Source organism: Camelina sativa, chromosome 8, assembly GCF_030686135.1.
Source record: "Camelina sativa cultivar CO46 ecotype springtype chromosome 8, ASM3068613v1".
Classification (NCBI taxonomy): Eukaryota; Viridiplantae; Streptophyta; class Magnoliopsida; order Brassicales; family Brassicaceae; genus Camelina; species Camelina sativa.
Window position 1 is genome coordinate 8,814,652 of NC_141887.1, and position 24,199 is coordinate 8,838,850.

Sequence of the window (24,199 nt, forward strand, 5' to 3'; positions counted from 1 at the left end):
TTCAAGTTATCATCAGGTCTGGTTTAGTCATTAACATTTTCAACTTAGTTTCAAGGGTATTATATGCATGCACCTGATCTGATAAGACCAATTTCTATAGTTTATTTGCAAAAACTAAGAAGTTTAACAACATTTTCGTTGCCAAGTGTGGATATCACTCTAAGTTAGAGGAGCAAATTTTTGGTCGAGGCCATAGATTGATCATTACAACACTCTTCGAGCGAAGCTATTGAATATTGAAGACGTTTTAGTGGTAAGAAACTAAGAAAAATACTTGTTTCGTGATAGTAAAGGAGTAAAAATACATGTAATGTTGGTTTGAAGTGTAATATTTTGGGAATAAAATAATTTTACAAGTGTTTTATAAAAAGGAAATGTTATTTTATATGATACCACACAAATGTGTTTAAAAGTACACCTGCATGAGTAAACATATCCAGACGGACCACACATGCGTTTATAGTTTTACCATGTGTCAATTTTTTGTAAAATAAGCTTTCAAAGTTAATTTTGCGCTACATAACAAATTAGTTATCGTTTTAACTAAATCAATTTTGTTAAAAAGTTGATTTTGAAGTCATGTGTTTAAGAATAGTACAAGAGCAAGTACGAAACGATCAAGTTATTTAGTACTATTTTTTTTTTTTTTTTACTTTTATCGTTTTGCTCGTAAACTCAGAAGTATTAATTCATGATGACTCGACTCTCATGGTTTTTGCCGTCGGCATGCTTTTATCGGTTGGCGGAGAAAAGGCACTTTGAGAAAAGAGAGACGATGACGCCATAATATTGACATGTGGCAGTACGTAGACGGAGTTGGATTGGTTTCGAAGAGTTATGTTTGACTATGGAACAGTTGTAATGACTGTAGTCTATTTGCTGCAACCACCTGACCTCTGACGCGGCGATACGACTCTGCTTCAAGCTTGCAACCATCATATTTAATGCAACGCTCATTATAGAGACCTCTACATTTTAAGAGCAAACCCAATGCACATACTCATTTGAGTGTCTCTATCTTTTAATAATACTAAAAATAATACAAATTTCTTCACATCCTTGCTTTTAACTTTTGTCTAAAAAGTGTTTAAAATATATTTTATAATATTATAAATGTTGGTTATATAATTTATGCAATATTAGGAAAATAAAACTAGTAGTAGAATACATTTATTAAAAAAAATATATATTACATTAAAAAAAACTTTAAAACATATATTACAATCCTAAAAAAACCACAAACTTAAAACTGAATACAATAATAAAAAAAAACATAGAATGATAGAAACTTATGAAAGCATTATGAATAACATAATTAGCATCGGTCTAATATTGAGTTGTGCCAAATTTTTGTCAGATATGTTCAACCAAATCAGCTTTAAGCCATCGATGTTGCGTTGTATCACGAACTTGATTCCAAGCGCTCATCACATCGCCGAGATTGTTAATCCTATCTGTAAAATATGTTAAATCGACATGTGAAGTCCCGCTTCCTTCTTCTTGATGAAATTTTGTTGTATTGTACATGCTGTATCCATCTCGTTCATCTTCTACTATCATATTGTGCAATATGATACATGCTCGCATTATTTTTCCTATTTTTGCCTTATCCAAAAAAAGTGCAGGATTTTTAACAATCGCAAAACGAGCTTGCAAAACTCCAAAAGCATGTTCGACATCTTTTCAGGCAGATTCTTGACACATTGCAAATAATGATGCTTTCGGGTCTTGTAGAAGTGAAATTGATTGGATGAATGTTGTCCATTTTGGATATATACCATCAATGAGGTAGTAAGCCATATTGTAATGTCGTCCATTGACAAAGTAATATACTCTCGGAGCTCGACCTTCTAAGATGTCATCAAAACTGGTGAACGGTCAAGAACATTGATATCATTGCAAGTACCTGGAAGACCAAAAAATGCATGCCAAATCCAGAGATCTTGCGACGCCACAACCTCTAAAACGATTGTAGGTTTTTCAGATCCACGAGAATACTGTCCTTTCCAAGCTGTTGGACAATTCTTCCATTTCCAATGCATATAATCAATGCTTCCGATCATCCCCGGAAATCCTCGGGCCTCTCCTTGATTGAGTAATCGTTGGAGATACTCTGATGTAGGTCTTCTTAGGTATGTATCTTGAAACAAATATATAATTTCCTCCACAAAATTTTCCAAGCATTGCATTGCGGTGCTATCTGTGAGGCGGAGGTATTCATCAACCGCATCAGCTGCACAGCCATATGCCAAAATACGAATGGCTGCTGTACACTTTTGTAATCCAGACAGACCAAACCTTCTCGTAGCATCTCTTCTTTGTTGAAAAAATGGTACTTCATTGGATAGTGCCTCAACAATACGTATGAACAATGACTTGTTCATTCGAAAACGATGACGAAAACTACCAGCAGAGTAAGTAGCATTTTCGCTGAAATAATCATTCCATAATTGAATATGCCCTTCCTCGCGTCCTCTATCAATATAAGCTCTTGGTGGCCTTGAAGTAGTTGGTTGTTGATCATTGCCATAATCATCTAGGCAATCTTGGAATAGATTGCCAAATATTCATCAAACTCATCATCTAAATCTGGGGATGACATGATAATAAGAAATGAGAGATTTTTTAAGAGAGAGTTGGGATGGAGAAAATATTTGAAACGTGAGAACAAAGCAAACTGAATATGAGAGTTTTTACATTCAAGAGTAGCCGATTCTCGTTTGCTATATATACAAGTTTATTGAACATCAAGTGGGGAAAGAAAAACACAAAAAAGTTCATAGGACATGTACAACAGACACAAACACAAACGAGTTCTCACGGGATGACATGTATGACAGACCAGAGACTTTTGGTCTCGTGTGCCGACGAGATGTTGAAGGTTCACGGCAAGAGCAGAACGACAGACCAGAGACTTTTGTTCTCTTGTACTGACGTGAGATCACAAGGTTCACGGGTATGATTGGAACGTAAACCTGCCGAGGATAAGCAAACAACACATGAGATAAGAACCTATCAACAAACAAAACTCAAGAAAAGAAAACAAGAGCAGAACCACTTAGCATTGATAATAGAACAGCACCATTTGTCTTCGGGTTACCACTTAACATCAAGTGTCTTACGTTGTATAAGATGTGCTTGTATTGTTTTCAACTCAACAACTTTTAAAGCATGACATATCATTGATTTAGTCGATTCATCAACTAAACACAAACATTCACTAAATATACTTTAAACATTGATTAAAACGATACATACAAAAAACACAAAACACAAAACACAAACTTTAGCTAAACACAACCACTAATTAAAAACATTAACTAGTAACCAACTATCCTAACATCTCATCAATTAGCCTCTTTCTCAGATTGATTTCAGCCTCGGACAGATCAGTTTTGCTGACTAGACTCTCTAGAAGTCATTGCTTGGAAATTTTTTCTCTCGCAGCTATTTCTTTCTCCCTGATCTCCCACGCCTTCTCTAACTTTTGTAGAGAATTACCCTCAATTTCTGTACCATGACCATTGTTCTTTGCTTTCCTTTTGGATGCCTTAACACCTGGAGGGCGTTCATTAGATTCTTCCTCAAGACGAGAAGTTGTATTTGAACTGGAGGAATACGTGCCACTCACATCAAGCTTTGTTCTTTTGGAGTTTTCAGGTCCTCTCAAAGCATTCGAAGAACACCTAATGGCGAAGAAGCCTCCAAGCATGCTCTAGAGAGAACTTAATTTTCTGATCATTGACGTACAACTCGTTTGCCATTTGGAGAACATCATCTTCTGACTGGCCACTGGTTCTCCGACTCGAAGCTTGGTTGTAGCATCCTACAAACTTGTTGACAGTCTCATTTATTTTTTCCACCTCTGCTTACATTGGCTGGCCCCTCTCTTTGGTTTACCCGCTACTGCTTCACTCGCTCCATAGTAGAATGCAATTCGGTCCCAAAAGGAACCACCCTTTTGCCCATTGCCCACGACTGGATCTTTGCTAGTGTTTAACCAACCACTGATCAAGACAATATCTTCCTGGGCAGTCCATCGGATTCTATCTTCCCTTGTGTTGTCATCTACCTCTTTGACATCACTAAATTGTGTACTAAACTGATGGATAGGTGATGAGCTTGTTTGGATAGGAGCTTGGTTTTAAATCGCGCAAAGCGCACTGTGGCACAAACATCCTGTTAATGTGCCATATGCCATGGCGCATGCGGCGCATCGCAACATGGATATGAGGCGCTTGGTGTTTAAAAGAAAGAAAATAAGAGGTATTCTGCTGAAACTTATTAAAACTTTATAATAAACTAGCATAAAACAATCCAATCCATCTCAAAAGAAATTAAGAAAGTTAAAACAAAAAAAAACAGAGATAGTTTTTAAACCCAGTAAAAGGCTCTAATCAAATTGAGTATTCTCAAACTCATAGTCTTCACGATCCAAAAGAGTATCTTGAAAGAGCTCTCCTCCACATCATCATCTTCATCAACCAAAGTCATACCACCAGAAGGTGTCTTACGGCTTGATCTTTGATATATCTACATTTTACTTGTTTTAGATCCTCATTTGCATTCACTTTAGCATCATTTCATCCTGTGTTTGTAGCATTTGCGTCTCATTCTTGCATAAATTCACTCACTTAGTAGTTTTCCATTAGCATTGCATACATTGTTGCATATGGAGTTGTTATCAGGTTTTGGAGAGCTTTTGGGAACACGAAGCTGAGCAGAGTGCAAGGCGAAAGAGAGCTCGATCGAGATGGGAAGACGAAGTGAAGCAGAGGAAGTCGAACCAAGGCAGAATGACCAACTGAAGCGGAATCTAGCCTAACGCATGCAGAGCAGAAGACAAGGCGGAGCGACTAACACAAGAGGCAGAGCTCGATCGAGCTGATTGAAAGAAAAGACGGTCGAGCTGTCTGAGACAAAGAAGAGTTCGATCGAGCTGAAGTGGAACGCGAAACCAAAGCTGGACAAGAGGAGAAAGCATAGCTCGATCGAGCTGTTGGAAGCAGAGGAGAGCGAGATCGTGCTAAGCATCAACCGACTTAAAAATCGTTGACTTTGACTAGGGTTTTCACAAGTTAAGTATAAATATGTCTCATTTGTTTAGACTGAAAAAAGAGCTTTCTTTTTTTAGCATTTTCTAGAACTTCTCTCAAGAAACAAAACGTGTTTAAGGCTTTGTAATTCGAATTCTCTTTTAATCTTTCAAGTTTTTATAGTTTTACATCTCTCTTTTATGCTTTAGTTTATATAATCTTGTTAATCTCTCTTTAATCTCTTTTCATAATGTTGCTTATTGAATTTTCTGGGTTTGGGTTCTTGAGCTTCATGATTTCTGAGTAGTGTTCTTAGAGTTGAGGTTGGGTGAGATCCATGAGGTTTTCTTAGTCTTTTCTAGGGTTTTGATGTTTAAATCTTTTAGATCCCTTCTGGATTAGTGTTCTTCATGCTAGCTTCTTTCTGATCATCTGAAGCTTGACCCGAGGCATTTCCACCCGAGAGGGCTTGGTGAAATGTCTGATCTAGCTAATACCGGAGATTTACGTGCCTAGCCTAAGAGATTAGTTGTCTAGGGTGTTTATTGACATTGATTGATTGGTTGTTAATGCCTGCCTTGTTATGCTTCGCTAAAGAGATTTAGGTCTGGAGGTAACTTGGCTTGAGGGTCTCTGTCACGAGAGTGGATTGACCTGTTGTTGAATCTTTCGTCTAGGGATAGCTTTGTTTAAAGTTTTATCGAATCTTTGTATTAAGACTAAGTTACTTCATGGATCATTGATACTCAGCCTCACGAGCTCTCTTTTATCATCTGTTTGCATCAGTTTACGTTTTGCTTGTTTCGCTTAGCTCTGCTTAGCTTTGTTAGCCACTGCTTACTTTTGTTAGTCACTGCTTAGCTTTGTTAGTCACTGCTTAGCTTTGTTAGTCACTGCTTACTTTTGTTAGTCACTGCTTAGCTTTGTTAGTCACTGCTTAGTTTTGCTATTAGTTCTCCTTTTCTTTTGTTGCTTGCTCACTTAGGTTGTTAGAAAATCAAAAGTAAGGTTTGCTTGACTTAGCTAGATTTGATTGCATCTTTTGTGGTTAATAGCTCACCCATTTGGTTTGACACCCTTTGTACTACAATGACAATTTAAGTGCTTAGGGAATTGAACTTCAATAGAGAAGTAAAATCTTACTATCACTCTTGAACCACTAGAAGTACTAGCAATACCTTTTTCTTTTTCAAATCTACTTGAGGCAGCTGCTGATCTAGTTGCATAATAAGGATCATTAGCTCATGCGCTTTCGCCAACCACGTTCCATGTCAAATCATCATTTGCAAACACCAGATCATCACCTTCATTATCAGAGCTCCCATCCATTCTCCCAGTAAGCCACTCATTGCTGTCATCAATTTCTTCTAAGAGAATAGGATCAACAGTGTCTTTCCTCTTGTATCGACGTTCCAAAGCACGATTGTATTTCACAAATACCATGTCATTCAATCGACTTTGGGACAATCTGTTCCTTCTTTTGGTATGAATTTGTTACAAAAAAAAATATATTATAAGTTTTATGATATTTTTTGTGAATAATGTAACTACTAAAACAATCAACTTAAGTTACTTACTAGTTGAAAAACACCCCAATTCCTTTCACAACCAGTAGCACTACAAGTGAGGCTAAGAACTTTTATGGCAAATTTTTGGAGGTGTGGAGTTGAAGATCCATAAGAAGACCACCATTCCGCTATGAAAATAAAAAAATTGTTAGTTTTATATAATCTTAAGTTATAAACATAAAGATGTCAAGCTAGAGAGTAATTACCTGGTGATTTTGTAGCTCTATGCCTTATAGCCATATGATAACCAAATAGACCAGTTGTATTTTTAAATTCATCTACCTAAGACATTATTTTGATTTCAGAAGGATTTAGTTAACTTTCTTGTTAATTCTCCAAAAGGATATGTTTTTCTAATGTCTGAGATAGATGAATTTAAAAATGCAACTGGTCTATTTGGTTATCATATGGCTATAAGGCATAGAGCTACAAAATCACCAGGTAATTACTCTCTAGCTTGACATCTTTATGTTTATAACTTAAGATTATATAAAACTAACAATTTCTTTATTTTCATAGCGGAATGGTGGTCTTCTTATGGATCTTCAACTCCACACCTCCAAAAATTTGCCATAAAAGTTCTTAGCCTTACTTGTAGTGCTACTGGTTGTGAAAGGAATTGGGGTGTTTTTCAACTAGTAAGTAACTTAAGTTGATTGTTTTAGTAGTTACATTATTCACAAAAAATATCATACAACTTATAATATATTTTTTTTTGTAACAGATTCATACCAAAAGAAGGAACAGATTGTCCCAAAGTCGATTGAATGACATGGTATTTGTGAAATACAATCGTGCTTTGGAACGTCGATACAAGAGGAAAGACACTGTTGATCCTATTCTCTTAGAAGAAATTGATGACAACAATGAGTGGCTTACTGGGAGAATGGATGGGAGCTCTGATAATGAAGGTGATGATCTGGTGTTTGCAAATGATGATTTGACATGGAATGTGGTTGGCGAAAGCGCAGGAGCTAATGATCCTTATTATGCAACTAGATCAGCAGCTGCCTCAAGTAGATTTGAAAAAGAAAAAGGTATTGCTAGTACTTCTAGTGGTTCAAGAGCAAGCCGTAAGCCACCTTCTAGTGGTATGACTTTGGTTGATGAAGATGATGATGATGATATGGAAGAGGATTTTGGTGGAGGAGAGCTCTTTCAAGATACTCTTTTGGATCGTGAAGACTATGAGTTTGAGAATACTCAATTTGATTAGAGCCTTAGTGATTTACTAGGTTTAAGAACTATCTCTGTTTTTTTTTGTTTTAACTTTGTTAATTTCTTTTGAGATGGATTGGATTGTTTTATGCTAGTTTATTATAAAGTTTTAATAAGTTTCAGCAGAATACCTCTTATTTTATTTCTTTTAAACACCAAGCGCCTCATATCCATGTTGCGATGCGCCGCATGCGCCGCATGCGCCATGGCGTATGGCACATTAACAGGATGTTTGTGCCACAGTGCGCTTTGCGCGATTTAAAACCAAGCAATCCACAACTGAATAAAAAAACACACCTTTTTATTCGACTGATGGGCAAATTTAAACATCCCTGGAACATTTCTGTTGCACACAGATTCTCGTGTGCAGATGCCAGAATATCTGCCAAAACAAGCACAAAACCCATGTCAACAAATTAGCTATATAGATTCACAGAATTTATTACAAGAAACAAGTTGTAGATAGTTGGATTTTTCCTTTGAACAATGCCATAGATAATTGACAGATAAACCCCAAAAAAAAATAGCAAATCGAGTAATCAAAACATGTACTTGCTTTGTTCTTCTAACTACAAGCCAAAGAAATAAAAGGTAAAAAAAGGCTTACTTGCTAGGTTCGAACATCAATTGCAGGTACTTGCCTTCTTCTTCTATCCGGAGTTCGAACATCAATTGCAGGTACTTGCCTTGTTCTGTAATACCTATCCCACTGCAGTATAAACATGTACCATGTGAGTATCTGTTTATAATGGTGTAGCACTTGTGATGTAACCGGAAATTTCATCAAGCAAGTAGATCAAATTGAAATCAAAGTTGCAAAAATCATCAACCCTAAAAGCTTAAAGAAGGTATATCACGATTACTAAACCACAAATTAAGAGGCTAATGCTAAGCAATCAAACAAAACAGATAGAGACAATTAAATCTTCATGTCATCTTAGAACAGAGACATCGAGATCCATACCTGATACAATATGTTCCGTGAAATCAAGAAGGACAAATCTCAGCAAGAAGAAGATGACGACGAGTGATCAATCTTATCTGTAAACCGATCAGAAAGTCGATTGTTTTGTTTTCCACAATTTTGATAAACGTTTCATGTTTCTTTGTTGTTTCGGTGGTATCAAAAGAGAGAGAGGGCAGCAAATGAATAAAAGAGAAAGAAAAAAAACCAAAAATAAAACAAAATAAATTTTAACCACTAAATAAGTGACACGTTGCGGGTCTGTGAATATCTAAAAAAATGGGTGCAGAGACACAGCTCTCTTATAATTCACAACTAAAACATTATTTTTCATTCACTTAAATAATAAAAAAATAAAAGACATACTCATGGGTTGTGCAATGGGATTGCTCTAATGATATGGTTATTTTTGAATCTTTTTTTTTTATCTAACCTCAAAAATAAACTACCAGTATTACAGAAAAAGGGCTTTATAGAACTAAAACCCATGGTCCCTAAAAGGCCCATTCAGCCCACTAGTGACCGACCTACCCACCGGCCATTTACTTTCGTCTCCACATTTAAGTTTTTGCTTGAAATTTCTCGTGGTTACGTGGTCCTAAAAACTCATCATCTACCCCCATAACACACTTCTTTACAACTATTCAACTTTTTTTCTTCTTCTTCTTGTATGACCAAACCTTTTCTGACAAATTTTGCTACGCATTATTTGCTAATATAAAACACCTGTTGCCATATGTCTACGATCCAGAATCATTTATACAAGTGTTATCATCAAACCAAATAAAACCATAGTAACAAATAGTTCATTTTATTCAAATTAGTCAGAACTATATTTATATATATTTTTCACTCTCAAAATAAGTTACGTTTTTTGGCTAAGATTTCACCACGTGTCAAATTCTAATTCGATCTAGATGGATACCCCTGGATCCCACACGGATAGACTCATCATAGACACGCTCATGTGAAGCCATTGTAACACCAACCACAAAAGAGAGAGAGAGACTCACTGAAACACATAGAGAGAGAGAGAGAGAGAGAAATGGCGTCTAAGCTGTGTGATTCGTGCAAATCGGCGACGGCGGCTTTATACTGCCGACCAGACGCAGCGTTTCTATGCCTAAGCTGCGATTCCAAAGTCCACGCGGCCAACAAACTCGCGTCCCGTCACGCGCGCGTCTGGATTTGCGAAGTCTGCGAGCAAGCGCCAGCTCACGTCACGTGCAAAGCGGACGCCGCCGCGCTTTGCGTCACGTGCGACCGTGACATACACTCTGCTAACCCGCTGGCTCGCCGTCACGAGCGCGTCCCCGTCACGCCGTTTTACGATTCCGTCTCCAGCGACGGTTCCGTCAAACACACCGCCGTTAATTTTCTCGACGACTGTTACTTCTCCGATCTAGGTGGTAACGGTAGCCGTGAAGAAGAGGAGGAAGAAGCTGCGTCGTGGCTGCTGCTTCCGAATCCGAAGACTACTACTACTACTACTACTACTACGACGGTTGCTGCTAAGGAGGTTCCGGGAGATAGTCCGGAGATGAACACGGGTCAGCAGTATCTGTTCTCGGATCCGGATCCGTATCTGGATCTGGATTACGGGAGTGTTGATCCGAAGGTGGAATCGTTGGAGCAGAACAGCTCCGGCACTGATGGTGTTGTTCCGGTGGAGAATCATACGGTTAGGGTTCCGACGGTGAATGAGAATTGCTTTGAATTGGATTTCACCGGAGGATCTAAAGGCTTTGCTTATGGTGGTGGTTACAATTGCATCAGTCACAGTGTAAGCTTCTCCTTAATTTAATTAATTATTCTTTAATCACTCTGATTAGTTTTATAATACTTAAAAAAACAAAAAAATAATTGGTTAGCTCTTTAGGGTTACGACTTTTAATGACTTTTTAATTATTAATTTATTTGGAGCTAATGATTGGGTGACCAAAATCTAGGGTTATAAAGTGAGTAACATGTGTTAATTAATGTGTTAATTATCCAACTCTATCTTAATCAAATAATTTTTGTCTATATTGTTAATTTAATCGGAACATGCATAGGCTAAGTATGTATGTAGGCAAAGTCAAAGAATTGTTTTTGATACTTATGGTTGTTATTGCAGGTCTCGTCATCGTCGATGGAAGTGGGAGTGGTACCAGATGGTGGATCCGTGGCTGATGTTTCGTATCCTTACGGTGGTTCTGCAACCAGTGGAGCTGATCCGGGGAGCCAGAGGGCTGTTCCGTTGACTTCGGCTGAGAGAGAGGCGAGGGTGATGAGGTACAGAGAGAAGAGGAAGAACAGGAAGTTTGAGAAGACCATAAGGTATGCTTCACGGAAAGCGTACGCGGAGATGAGACCGAGGATCAAGGGGCGGTTTGCGAAGCGGACGGATACGACTGAGAGCAACGATGCGGTTGCCCATGGAGGTATCTTTAGTGGGTTCGGACTTGTACCTACATTTTAGATATTGAGAGAGGGAGAGGGAGAGAGGGAGAGAGGGAGAGAGAGAGAGATGGTTGATGTTTGTTTTAGTAATAAGGTTTTTAATTAACGAACGTTTATTTTAAACGAGTTGTTTGTTTTTTTTTTTTTGTTGATGAGTACTTTTTAGTTTGTTGTGGGAGAGAGGCGGAGAATTGAGTGGGTGGTGTTTATATGTAACTTGTTTTTGTATATATTATGTGATTTTGAATATGTTTTTTTTGTGTGTGTATGTGATTGTGCATTTAGAACCAACCAATATATTTGTTAAAATATACTCCCTCTCTCTCATAAAGATTGATTTTTTGGGATATTTTTTTGTCCCATAAAGATTGATGTTTTGTAAACTTCAAGAAGTAATCATTGAAAATATTTAAAATTTTGAATTGTTATTGGTTTAAAATTAAATAATATCTCTTTAGTCAAAGAAAAAAATATATTTAAACTCAATAATGATTGTTTTTACACATTCTTGTGTAAAAGATTACTGGTTTTAGTACATGGCAAAAGAACAATTACATTATTGAAGTTAAGACCTGGAAAGAAAATAAAACTTATACATCAAACGATACAAATCAGACGAGGCAAAATCTCAAGAGACTAAATAGTTCAAAGTAAAATGAAGACAGAGACAATTATATATCCAGAAGATGATTCTGAAGTTAGTGTATGTTTTAGTAAGAGATAGAGGGAACGCTACTTGCCTTGCTAGCGGAGGAATCGCTATGAACTTCGTTTGGCTTTCGATTCTTTTCACTGGTTGATCCGCTCTGTTCTAAGGAACTGGTGTGTGACTGTGTTGCTGTGACCGGCTTCTTTGCAATGATATGGTCCAAGTCATTATCTACTGTGATCTTCCTTTGGTTAGGTACTTTGACTGAGCTCTTGGCCTCTGAGTCACTACGGATTGCGATTGGCATTTGATTCTTTTCCCCGGCTAAACCACTCTGTTCCGAAGAAACGCTGCGTTCTGCTTCTGTAAACGCGGTTGGCTTTTGGTTCAAGCTGTCGTTGCTTCTAGCTTCGGTCGGCTTTTGGTTCAGGCTTTCACTGCTACTAGCTGCAATAGACTTTTTGTTTGAGCTTTCATCGCTTCTACCTGCAATAGGCTTTTGGTTTGAGCTTTCATCGCTTCTGGCAATTGGCTTCTGGTTTGAGATTTCATTGCTTCTAGCTGTAACTGGCTTCTGGTTCAGGCTTTCACTTTCAGTGTTGCGGTCCATATCCCTGTGTACTGCAGTATGGTCTTGATTGGTTTCTTTGGCTGAGTTCTTGTGGTCTGAGTCATTTATAACAGCGATCTCCCCCTGATTTACATCCTCAGATGAGCTGGAACCATTGTTGTTAGCAGTCTTTCTCTCCAAGAAACGTACAACTACACATGTAATATTATCTGCACTTCCTCTCCTTATTGCTTCACCCACAAGTTTCTTCGAAGACTCTTCCGGTTCTTCAACTTCCTTCACCACTGCAACTGCTTCCTGCAAACACCATCGAGATCTCAGTCATTGAGACTGATGTGAAACTCATCGTAACAGTTATGTTCGTCCTAAGAACTCAAATTCACAAACCTCATTGGAGAAAACATCCCATAGTCCATCACTTGCAAGGATCAGAAACTCAAGAGAATCATCAATCTTCTCTTCCTGAAGTTGTTGAAGACATGACCTTAATCAAACACAAGTACATTGTATGGTAGATAGAGTTCAATATGAAAGTGAAGTTGTGTGTTTTATATACCTGAATCTCTGGATCAGCAACAACATACTGTTTCAGCAGTCTATCACCAAAAGCGCGAGAAACTGCAAGAACTCCTCCAACTCTCCAAGTCCCTACTCATTATGAAGAGATATTAGGACTATGCACAAAATGTGGAAAATAATATAACAGTTTCTTGTTACCTGCCCACATCACAAAACCACCAGCATTCTCAATCCGTTCACGCTCATCACTTTGGTCAGGTTTATGGTCTCTTGACACAGCAAAAGCTACAAGAGCACATGAATCACATTGTTCAAAGAAAAATACATTTACATGATAATAAGAGTTATTGGACCATATTATCAAGAGAGGTACAGAGTAATCATTTTATACCATTTCCACCTCGACATATAACAGCTCTGGAATCACCAACATTTGCAACAAGTAAACGATCACCAACGAGAATAGCTGTGGAGGCAGTTGAACCAGCATCTCTAGTTTGACTATTTTCTGACTTGAGAAGTTCAGAGTCTGTATGAGTATAAGCATCAGCTGGAAAAAAAATTAACAAAGCAAATACAACACAAATTAAGAATAGACAGATCAAACAATAATAAGTCATTATGCACCAAAAGAACTTGGAAGTAAACCTATTGCAGATTTGGTATCAGAGATGAACTTAGGATGAGTAATAAGATTGCTGAAAAGATGACGCTTCACATACTCAGCTGCTCTGGCTCCACCATGGCCTGCAAGAACAGTAAGAAAAGATAAATATATACTTTACTCTTTCCTATATATAAACCTAATCTAGGTCATCCGGACATATATGAATATAGTCAAGTGCAGTGATGAGGAAAGTTCATATTGAGAGAGGGGGGACAAGAATACCATCGAAGACGCCAAATAGACCAACGATTTCGCCATCGATACCATCGATCCTCGTCTCAAAAAAGTCTTCCATAGATGATCTCTTTCCAGCTGAGCTTGCATATCCATAGCTGAATTTTCCATTCTGACTGCAGTTAAAAAAACTCATGTTAAGTAAAACGTCGCAAATGTAAAAAAAAACAAGTATCTCCAAACCAGAAACAGAGTTCTACATGGCTTTTCATTCAAGTAACCTCGATTCAAACAAAATAAAGGCCAAACTGATTAACCACAAGCTTTAAAACTCCGAAAGAAAACAAATAGAAAATCATGTCGCTAGCTGCCAGAAGAGATAAGTTTGAATTGAAACACAAGGAATCAAAGCAAACTTAACCTTAGACCGCCTCCGCTTGCAGGAGCTTCAACAACCCGCATTTGATTCGAATACGATAACGCCAAGTCCATATATCCCATTTTTATTTGCAGGGATCTCAAATACTACTCTTCAAACACAGTAGTACTAATCTAGAATTTAAACAATAGACGAGAGTTTTAGAAAATAAGGAGAAAAATCAAAGGAAACCTGAGGAAGAAGAATTGGAGAGGAGAAAAAGGGGTAGAAGATTGAGAGATTTGTCCATGGGTGGTGGAAGAGAAATAGCGTAAGAAACCAAAAAAGGAAACAGAAAGCAGTGAGCGGTGTTACGTGTTCCGGAAGCAACGGTGTTTAGCATTTCCCGGAGTCAAGTGTTCTTGCTAATTATAGAAAGCGTTTATGGACTTTCAGAAGTCAAAAAGCTCGGATATTTTATTTTAATGAATATTTAGACGAAATCTATGTTCATTTTTGTTTCTTTTGTTTTGTTTTTTTAATAGTTTTACGAGTTTATTTTCCATGACCATTTTGTTGTTTCTCATAATATGAAAATTGAGAAATAACAATGATACACTCAAAACCAACCATTATTATATTATACAACTAGGGTATACTTATAAAAGTTGGTACGACTTGAACGAATAAGTTGACAAAAAAAGTCCAAAGGATAGATGAGCTTAAGATTCTCATTCACGTATTTTTAGCTTTTTCATCCACACACGGGTCCATGTATACTTTCGCTACGCGATAATCGGAGAGGACTAGCTCCCGGCCGCCGAGCGTTTAGGGAAGCTCCATGACTAGCATCAGTTGATTTCTTGAAATTAACCATACCTTCGAAAACACTCATACATTGTCTTCTCTGCTATGTTTTCGAAGGCATGATTGATTTCAAAAAAAATCAAAAATCAAGTGATGAGTCAGTGACACAATGCAGGGGCGGTTGGGATGTGTTTCAGAGGTTGAAATAGCGAAAAAGACAAGAGGAGGCGGATCCAGAAATATATTTAATATGGGACACTAGTGTAACTAATAATTAAATTAGAGGGCACTTAACTAAATTTTACACTATATTGAAGAAAGAAAGAAAAAAAAATAGAGTGGGGAACATGCCACACCCAAACTCGACCTGCATCCGCCACTCTGAGGCTACTGAGACCTCCTAATGTAGTAAAGGATAGAAAGGAGAATAATCTTAACTAGATGAGGAAGATAATGTTTTTATTGTTCTTTAAGATGGGCAATTCTAAAGCTGTTTGATACTAAGATGCCTAAAAATATATGATACTAAAATACAATATTAGCATTTACTACTCGGAAAACCATATAATCAAAATTATAGAAGTCAAATTAATCAAATATAGTTATAGTATAGACAAAATGCAACTTATATCTTACCGTAATAAAGAGATATTATAAACAAAAAAAACTTCTAAAATTTCCTATATTATGAAATAAAAGAAGTATAACTCAAGGTGGCTTAACCTCTTCCAACCCGCTAGCCGAAAAGACACCCGTTCAAGCATCTCTCCCTCTCCATTTATTTTGCACGACAAAAAAACCATTCTTCCTTTTTAGTCATCTCATACCCTATGATGGTAAGAGCATGGCCTCCAGGTTGTGGATTGGGTACACCATAAATTTCCTGAAATCGTTTGGCATAAATTGAAGGTTTTGTTCGTTGCTAAATATATAATATTGTAGTTTTGGAATCTAAGTTAATTCCTTAACTTACCTCCTTAAGTTTCCTAAGACCTTCATATATATCAATTGCTATACCTACAAGACCTTTGTCCATCTTCTTGGCAATATGCTCACAAGTTGCATTTTATACTTCAATAAACCTACCTTCAATAGCACACGCTTTACCAACTCACTCTACAAAATATATATAAAACATGATAATTATGTTTAAACTTATAAACATTGGTATGTAAAACAAAAGAACAAACACACACACACACATATATATATATAAATTAAGAATATATGTCAATAGATGTTTACCTTCTTCTTTTTATCATTTTTTTCGATTCCCTTGAGAAATATATGGTACATTGCTTTCCTCAGAGAACCAACAACCATATCCTCTATTTTCAACTTCTTAGCGTCACTCTCACCTGGTTTCATTTTCACCTTTTCAACAAAATCATCTATATCCAAAACCTTTTGTTGAGCAATGAATCATCTATTCGATGCATGTTGTAGGTATACTCAAGTATTTTTTTCCAAAAACAACTTCCCTACAAATAGCTGCATTTGAAAACAAAATTTAATCTTATCAATTTAAACCAAATAAATTATATTTGAATTCACTATTGAAGTTCAAATACAACAAACAAAACACTCAAACTAATTTGGCATATTTAAGTATGCACAAAAGTTTAAACTTAATATTGATACCTTTTAGTTGTGTGATAATTTTACTAAAGTTTTGTGTGAATGACTTCCTGATAGGATATCTACCATCATCCCAAAATCCTAATAAAAAATGTAGAAAAATGATATATAAATGAGAAAGTTAAAAAAACAAACGAGAATTATTAAGTAAAATACTTTTTTTACATGTAATGAAAGTTCATCAATTGTTATTGTGACTGATGTTAAATTATAACTTTTGTATCGGTTATAAATAAGTAATTCAAATTAATATTATTTAAATTTTGATACAAATTAATTGATGCAATTAACCATTTTATTTGTAGTGTAGTGACTATAGTTATCTATGACATAACTTCATAATTATGTTTTGCTATATTTATGGTATGTGTATTATATTAATGAATACCACAAAGAAACTTCGGCCACACGAGTTAGAGATACTTAAAGTGAAATTGGTGTTTGCCTCAAGCTTATGAGTGTTGTAACCTTCATTTGAAATTTCAAATCTTGTCACATTTTAATGCATATATATTGTAGATGCAAATATTGAGGATGTTAGTATTTGAAGACTACTTTAACTTGAACTAAGATACCAATAAAAGAAACTCTTTCAAAAACAAATAATTATGATTTACATAAAACTCTCTATTAAAACAAGATAATGTCTCCATTAACCAATAAAACATGACAAAGTCAATTAAGTAAAATCCATGAAAACAAGACAAGAGTAACAAAACCTAATATGACCTGCACACCAAAATATATTCCTTACAAAGCCAAATTACTTAACCAAACTAACAAGATAGACTATTAGACATGTTTTGTACAAAGATTTTTTTTGTTAAAAAGTGTGAATCCATAGGCAACAATGATTAGAACATGTCTAAGAAAACTCAAGGTGGCTCCATATGGTAACTTCAAAGTGTAGATTCCATAAAACATTTTTACATAAACCATACTAAGTTTCAATACTTAATCATATATTGATCTACTATAAAGCATATGAAAATTGAGTTGTTTTACTTACATATTCAAGTGCAAAAAAACTCCAGTTCCATATGCACAAATATACCAACAAGACCTTTCGTTTCCAACAAACTTACGATGTCATCAAGAGTTGCATTGGTTTTGTAATAAAATCTCTTTTCACTCTAAACATGTTTGTCTGAGATTATATTACACATATCAATATAATAATTATTCATATTTTTAAATATAGTTTTTGAAATAAGCTATATACACAAATAAATAATTAGAATCGGATCAGAGACTAAGAAAAAAAATCTATATTATAAGCTTTTATGCAATTACATTCTTCCGAAGTCATTTTCAAGTCATTTCTTACGAATGTACTAGATAGATTTAATGAGGGAAACAATTGTCAAACCTTCTTTTTCTGCTCCACCACCCTTTTACGCTTAGCTTTTTTTATTTTTTTCGTCATGCTTTGACTATACTAATGAGACCTTCCATTGACAAAGACTTTCGCTTGACAGCATTTTAAATATTCATGTTGTATATGAATTCCAATTTATGTAGAACTCTCGCCTAGCAATCATTTGCATTCAAATATAACACAATTATTAATTTATATTATATTAAGGAATTTGGTAGAAGCAATCTAAAAAGAAAACTTTAATTAACTCAGTAACCATTATAACCATCATTCTATGATATTCTTTGTATTATCTATAATAACGATAGTTTTGCAAAAGTACATTATCAACAACCAACACAATGTTTCTCTCACGTGCATTTACTTCTCATTTATATATGCACATTCTCCCTTCTCATTTTTCTTTTTTCTTATTTTTTCTCATTTTCTTATTCATGTCTCATTTATTCATTTATAGTTTACAACAAAATCCATTTTCACAAATTATTTTGATTTCACAATATTACTTAAAATAGACATTTTCTTATATGTTTTATTTGATTTTTTCATCAATCAATTTTAACTCAATTTGTAACTAAACTAATGTAATTATTTCTACTATATAGAATACAACAACATTCTATTCCATTTATTTAGCTTCCTCGTTTGTTTTCATTTCTCGACTCATCCATTTCTTATTCTCTCCGTCTCGGCTAACTTGCGGCGGCCAGGAATTGATTGTGATTCAGGGTGTGCACAGTGTGGGGCTGAGGAGAAATCGATAAACCATGCTATTTTTTTGTGTCCCTCGACCAGATAGGTTTGGGCTTTAGCCCATGTACCGGTGGGACCAAATTATTTTCCGACGGAGTCAGTGTTTGCCAATGTAGATCACTTTCTGGATCCTAACAACCCAGGTTCCCAGGTAGCGACTCTCCCTTGGCTCATGTGATATATTTGGAAAGTAATAATTGCTCGAGTTTTCAAGAATTAGGATGTACAGCCTGACGAGGTTGTCCGGTTAGCGGAAGATGAGGCAAAGACCTGGCAACAGGCTCTGGAGAAGGTTGAGGATGAGGGTCTCCAATCGGCTCACATCGGTCTTACCCCTTGAAGCAGGGGGAGCACAATTTCTCTTCCACTGGTTTATACAAGTTATTGGTGTTTCATCGATGGATCTTGCAAAGCGTCTGATGATTTTGCAGGTGCAGGATAGTTTTGTACTTCTTTCTGTGGTTTGTCATCAACTATAGGCACCACCAATTACCAGTGTAGTCTCTCCCTGTTACATGCAGAAGTAGAAGCTTTTATTTAGGTCATGCGGTGCATGATTGGGCATGATTACCGAGATGTGATGTTCTTTACGGATAACTCAGATTTGGTTAATATAGTGTATTCTCCTCAAAATTGGCTAGCCTTCTCGACATACCTAGACGACATCAATATGGAAAAGACAGAGTTTTCTTCCTTTTCTTTATCTCATGTTCCTTGAACTGCAAATGTTAGTGCAGATTCCTTGGCATGCAAGGTGCGCACAGTTCCACAACATGTTCTGTTTATAAACAATTTTCCTTCTAACTGGCACTAGTAAAAATGTATTGTATAGCCACTTCACTGTCACAGTCACTCCGTGGCTTTTTTCAAAATAGTGACGAAACAGTCACATAAAGTCACGGAAAAAAACAGCAAAAACGTGACAAAGATGTGGTATTACCGTGGTTAAAATAGTCACGATATAGTCACATAAGTGACTATCACTTAAATTGCCACGAAAAATTCACGTTAAATTCGTGACAACAAAGCCACGAAGTAAAAATGTGATAAAATGGTGACAATATAAGCAGGCCCGTTTCTAGGGGTGGCAAGTGGGGAAAATTCGTAAGGATCCAAAATGTTTTGTGTCTTTGTGCACGGTGTAAAAATCGAAAGCAGAGAGATGCAAAAACTGTTTCTAGCCATCTTTTTCGAGTTGGATTTAAGGGAAACTACTATGTTTGGTCAAGCCATGGAGAATGTTACTATGATGCTGGTGAATCCTCGAGAGCAAATCATTTTTCCGGTGAAGAAGTAATATGGGATGAACAACACACAAATTTCACGACTGGTAATGATGAGAATTATCCATATGCAAATGTTAATGAGGGGCAAGACGAATCATCAGCCCATGTAAACAACCAACGAAGAGCCATATCATGATAGCGTTTTTCAAGCAGCCAATCAACCTCTTTACGATGGGTGTACTGAAGGAATTTCTCAACTATATCTTGCTTCACGTATGATGAAAGCAAAAAGCGATTACAATATGGTAGAGGCATGTGTGGATGAGCTATCACAGACAATCAAAGATGCTTTGCCCAAGCCAAATGCAGCTCCTGCATCATATTACGAGACAAAGAAGTTGACAGGAGCACTTGGGATGCCTGTTGAAAAAATTGATGTTTGTGAGGATAACTGCATGCTCTTCTGGAAGGAGGATCGATCACTTCTATGTTGTTGGTTTTGTGGTAAAGATAGATACCATCCAAACAATGGAAAAGGAAAAAGTCGACCAAAACAGAGGATGTTTTATATGCCAATAATAGAGCGGTTAAAGCGGTTATACCAAGTAGAGACAACTGCATCTCAAATGTGATGGCACGCTGAGCATTTGTCTCCTGAAGGAGAAATGCATCACCCCTCAGATTAACAGCATGGAAGCATTTTAATCAGGTTTATCCTCAATTCGCAGCTGAAAGTCGCAATATATATCTTGGTTTGTCAACAGATGGATTTAACCCAATTGGTATGAATGGTGAAGCACATTCAGTTTGGCCTGTGATTGAAACTCCTTATAATTTGCCCCTTGGTATGTGTATGAAAAGAGAATATTTTTTCTTGTCGATATTAGTTCTTGGGCCAAAACATCCAAAGAAAAGTCTAGACATCTATCTTCAGCCATTAATTGAAGAATTGAAGAGTTTGTGGAGTGATGGTGTTGAAACGTATGATATATCAAAGAAACAAAAATTTACGATGAGAGTCGCATTGATGGACAATCAGTGATTTTCCAGAATATGGCATGGTCTTTGGTTGGATGACGCATGTCCATACTGTCTCGACGAGACACAATCGTTTTGGTTACAAAATGAAAGGAAGCATAGTTGGTTCGATTGCCATAGAAAGTTTTTGCCTCAAGATCATCCTTATAGACGAAATGTGCAAGCATTTAGAAGAGACAAAGCAATTACAGAAGATCCTCCACCATGGTTGAGTGGAGAAGAAGTTCCATACGAAAGAATAAATAACATTGTTGGGTTATCAAAAACAGTCGATTGTGGAGGAAATGGACATGAGAAGCCTGCTAGAACTGTAAATGGATATGGGGTCCATCATAATTGGGTCAAAAAGAGTATAATTTGGGAGTTGCGTACTAGGAAAATCTTCTTCTTCGACACAACCTTGATTTCATGCATGTTGAGAAAAATTTCTTTGATAATTTCATCAACACAGTATTAAATATTCCAGGAAGGACAAAAGACAACATAAAATCAAGGTTGGATCTCTTAGCATTGTGTAGAAGATCGAGCCTTCATCTACAACAAGACGGAACGATGCCTGTGCCAAACTTTAGGCTATCAAACGAAGGTAAACGAGAATTCCTTCTATGGTTAAAAAATAATATAAAATTTCTAGATGGGTATGCATCGAAGTTTGGTCGTTGTGTTGACATAAATCATTGGAAGTTATCGGGTTTGAAAAGTTATGATTGTCACGTTATTATGCAACGACTTCTCCCATTTGCATTTTTGGAACTTCTTCCAAAAAATGTTCACACGGCAATGTTAGGTAATACATTAGATGTTATTTATGTACTTTAATTTGATAAAAGACTAATGTCTGTTATTATATATGTGTAGATATTGCACTATTCTTTCGAGATATATCAGCAAAGATTTTACGAAATGAAGATGTTACTCTTTTGAAAGCAAATATCGCGGTGAAGCTTTGTAACTTAGAGAAAATATTTCCTCCATCGTTCTTTGATGTTATGGAACACCTTCCCGTCCACCTTCCAGATGAAACTGCTTTAGGTGGTCCAGTTCAATATAGGTGGATGTATCCATTTGAGGGATACATGTATCATTTGAAAAAGAAACTCAAGAACAATGCACACATTTCAGGTTCAATAGTAGCACAATGTCTGAACGAAGAGATTTCAAATGCATCAGCAAATTACTTTGGACATCCAGAAGTTAAAGATGAACCAATAGGTCATGGAGATATTCGATTTACATATGATTATCCAGATGTGCCGAGCTTGTTTTATCATGAAGGTCGAGTTGGTGGGAAAACAACTAATAAATGGTTAATAGATGATGACTACGCCGTGCTCCAAACGTTTATGTTGATTTACATTGGTTTCAGTTTCTATGGATAACATGTTTAATTTCAGAATTAAAACTTTTTTGCTTACAAAAACAGGGTGTTTGAAGAGTATATGGCAGGAAATTACTAGTAACAAACTGCGGATAGCGAAAGACCAACACTTTGCGCAATGGGTTAAAGACTATGTGAGTTTATTTAAGTGATTACTCAGGTTGTTATTCTATAAAAAAAATTGCAAGTTAATTAAAAATATTAACTATGGCATTCAATTTGCAGATTAACAATGCAACCGAGTCATACGAATTTCCCTTATGGATGTTAGATTTCGTACAAGGTCCAAAACGTAGTTATTCATCATGGCCTATATATTTCTCAAGAGGATATTGTTTCCACACACATAACCATGGACAAGGTAAGAAAATCCAACAATACGGCGTTTGTGTTCGTGGAACGACCGACATGGATTATTACGGGCTAATAGAGGAGATCATGATTGAATACCATGGTGCTGTTGGATTGAAGGCTATGATTTTCAAATGCAGGTGGTTTGATACAACAGAATGTCAGGGAATGCGCAAACATCCAACAAGCATTATCGGTGTTTCACCACGCAAACAATACCGTAAATATGATCTATTTGTATTAGCTAGTAACTGTGATCAAGTATGTTTTATTCCTTATCCACGTGTGCATCGTAACTCCACAACTGATTGGTGGGCTTGTACGAAAGTTATGCCTCGCGAGAGATGTGAAACATCTGATATTTCTCCAATTGCATTACAAGATGATACACATAATCATGTGGTAGCACCAAGTTCAATGATGCGAGTTGAAATACATTTTGTTGCAGACGCTTCTGACTATGATATGTTGCCGGTGTCTCCTCCTAATGATGAATACGTATTAGAAGATTTGTGTGATTATTCTGATTCTGATACTGATTCTGATGTTGATTATGGTTCTAGTTAAGTTTAGTTCAATTCTAGTGTTTGGAATTCAATTCTCTGTTTGGACATTAATATTTAGTTGTATAATCAAATTTGTTCTCTGTTTAGAATTCAATTCTCTGTTTTGTTCTATCTATCCTGCAGTTTTTTTGGTTAAGATGGTGATATTGGTTGTGTCATGTCATGGAGCAGAGACAACACATTTATTAAATGTGTTGTTTATCACCTCTGCATAAATCTATGGGGATAAGCTCGGTTACTCAACTAGGATTCTTTCACATGTAAATTTGTTTCATTATATATTCAAACTCAATATAGTGTTTAAGAACACATGTTATCGTGTCTTTCTAAAACGGATAGGAAGATTCTTGTGCCTTGAGCTCAGCCATGTAGACATTCTGATTTTCAAAAATCTTTAAGTTTGATGTTGTGAAAGTAAGTACCGAAGTTCTTTTTTGTTTCTTTGATTATCTCACTTTGTTTCTTGTGTTGCAGATATCGTATAATTACACACAGTTTTGAGCTTTGTTTTCCTGTTTTTCGTTATTTATTGTACTTCTTGGAACTTTTGTATAAAATAGTGTAGTCAATAATATAGTTTAAGGCTCTGTTAGATTCCAGTAGAGCACATGTTAATCATATATATTTTTCTATACGAACACATGTTTTTCTATATGAACACATGTTTTTCTATACGTTATCGTGTTTTAATTTAATATTATGCTTTGTAAGTTTTACCAAATTATTAAAGTTGAATTGGATCAGCGAAAAACCCAAATTATTTGGTTTTCCAGGTTCACAAAAGACTAATCACTAAAAAAAATTTGGTTTCCCGGGTTAATGGTGTAAGAATAACTTTTACACCAAAATTATTTTGGTTTCCCAGGTTAATGGTGTATAACTTTTACGCCAAAATTAA

At 36.2% G+C, this 24,199-nt stretch overlaps 3 protein-coding genes and 2 pseudogenes across 4 annotated transcripts; 3 read left to right on the forward strand and 2 right to left on the reverse strand.

Moving 5' to 3' along the window:
- Positions 1-6,092: 6,092 nt before the first annotated feature.
- Positions 6,093-6,904, reverse strand: LOC147939819 (uncharacterized; annotated as a pseudogene).
- A 68-nt stretch (positions 6,905-6,972) lies between these two features.
- Positions 6,973-7,820, forward strand: LOC147939820 (uncharacterized). The gene is made up of 3 exons (XM_087461046.1): positions 6,973-7,045; positions 7,124-7,242; positions 7,329-7,820. The coding sequence occupies exons 1-3, from the start codon at positions 7,012-7,014 to the stop codon at positions 7,818-7,820; spliced, it is 645 nt and encodes a 214-aa protein (XP_087317172.1). The 5' UTR covers positions 6,973-7,011.
- Positions 7,821-9,356: 1,536 nt separating this feature from the next.
- LOC104706812 (zinc finger protein CONSTANS-LIKE 4) lies at positions 9,357-11,477 on the forward strand. Its single transcript, XM_010423042.3, has 2 exons — positions 9,357-10,569; positions 10,903-11,477. The coding sequence occupies exons 1-2, from the start codon at positions 9,832-9,834 to the stop codon at positions 11,245-11,247; spliced, it is 1,083 nt and encodes a 360-aa protein (XP_010421344.1). The 5' UTR covers positions 9,357-9,831; the 3' UTR covers positions 11,248-11,477.
- Positions 11,478-11,681: 204 nt separating this feature from the next.
- On the reverse strand, positions 11,682-14,480 carry LOC104706813 (putative protein phosphatase 2C 71). 2 transcript variants are annotated; one of them, XM_087463311.1, is made up of 9 exons: positions 14,230-14,480; positions 13,857-13,984; positions 13,616-13,714; positions 13,359-13,517; positions 13,166-13,252; positions 13,005-13,096; positions 12,836-12,910; positions 11,969-12,745; positions 11,682-11,800 (listed from the first exon to the last, which is right to left on the reverse strand). In XM_087463311.1, the coding sequence occupies exons 1-9, from the start codon at positions 14,307-14,309 to the stop codon at positions 11,780-11,782; spliced, it is 1,518 nt and encodes a 505-aa protein (XP_087319437.1). In that variant the 5' UTR covers positions 14,310-14,480; the 3' UTR covers positions 11,682-11,779. The 2 variants fall into 2 exon arrangements, with proteins under 2 accessions (XP_087319437.1, XP_010421345.1); XM_010423043.3 differs by lacking the exon at positions 11,682-11,800 and having other exon boundaries at positions 11,806-12,745; positions 14,230-14,440.
- Positions 14,481-19,905: 5,425 nt separating this feature from the next.
- LOC147939821 (uncharacterized) lies at positions 19,906-23,302 on the forward strand (annotated as a pseudogene).
- Positions 23,303-24,199: the final 897 nt, after the last annotated feature.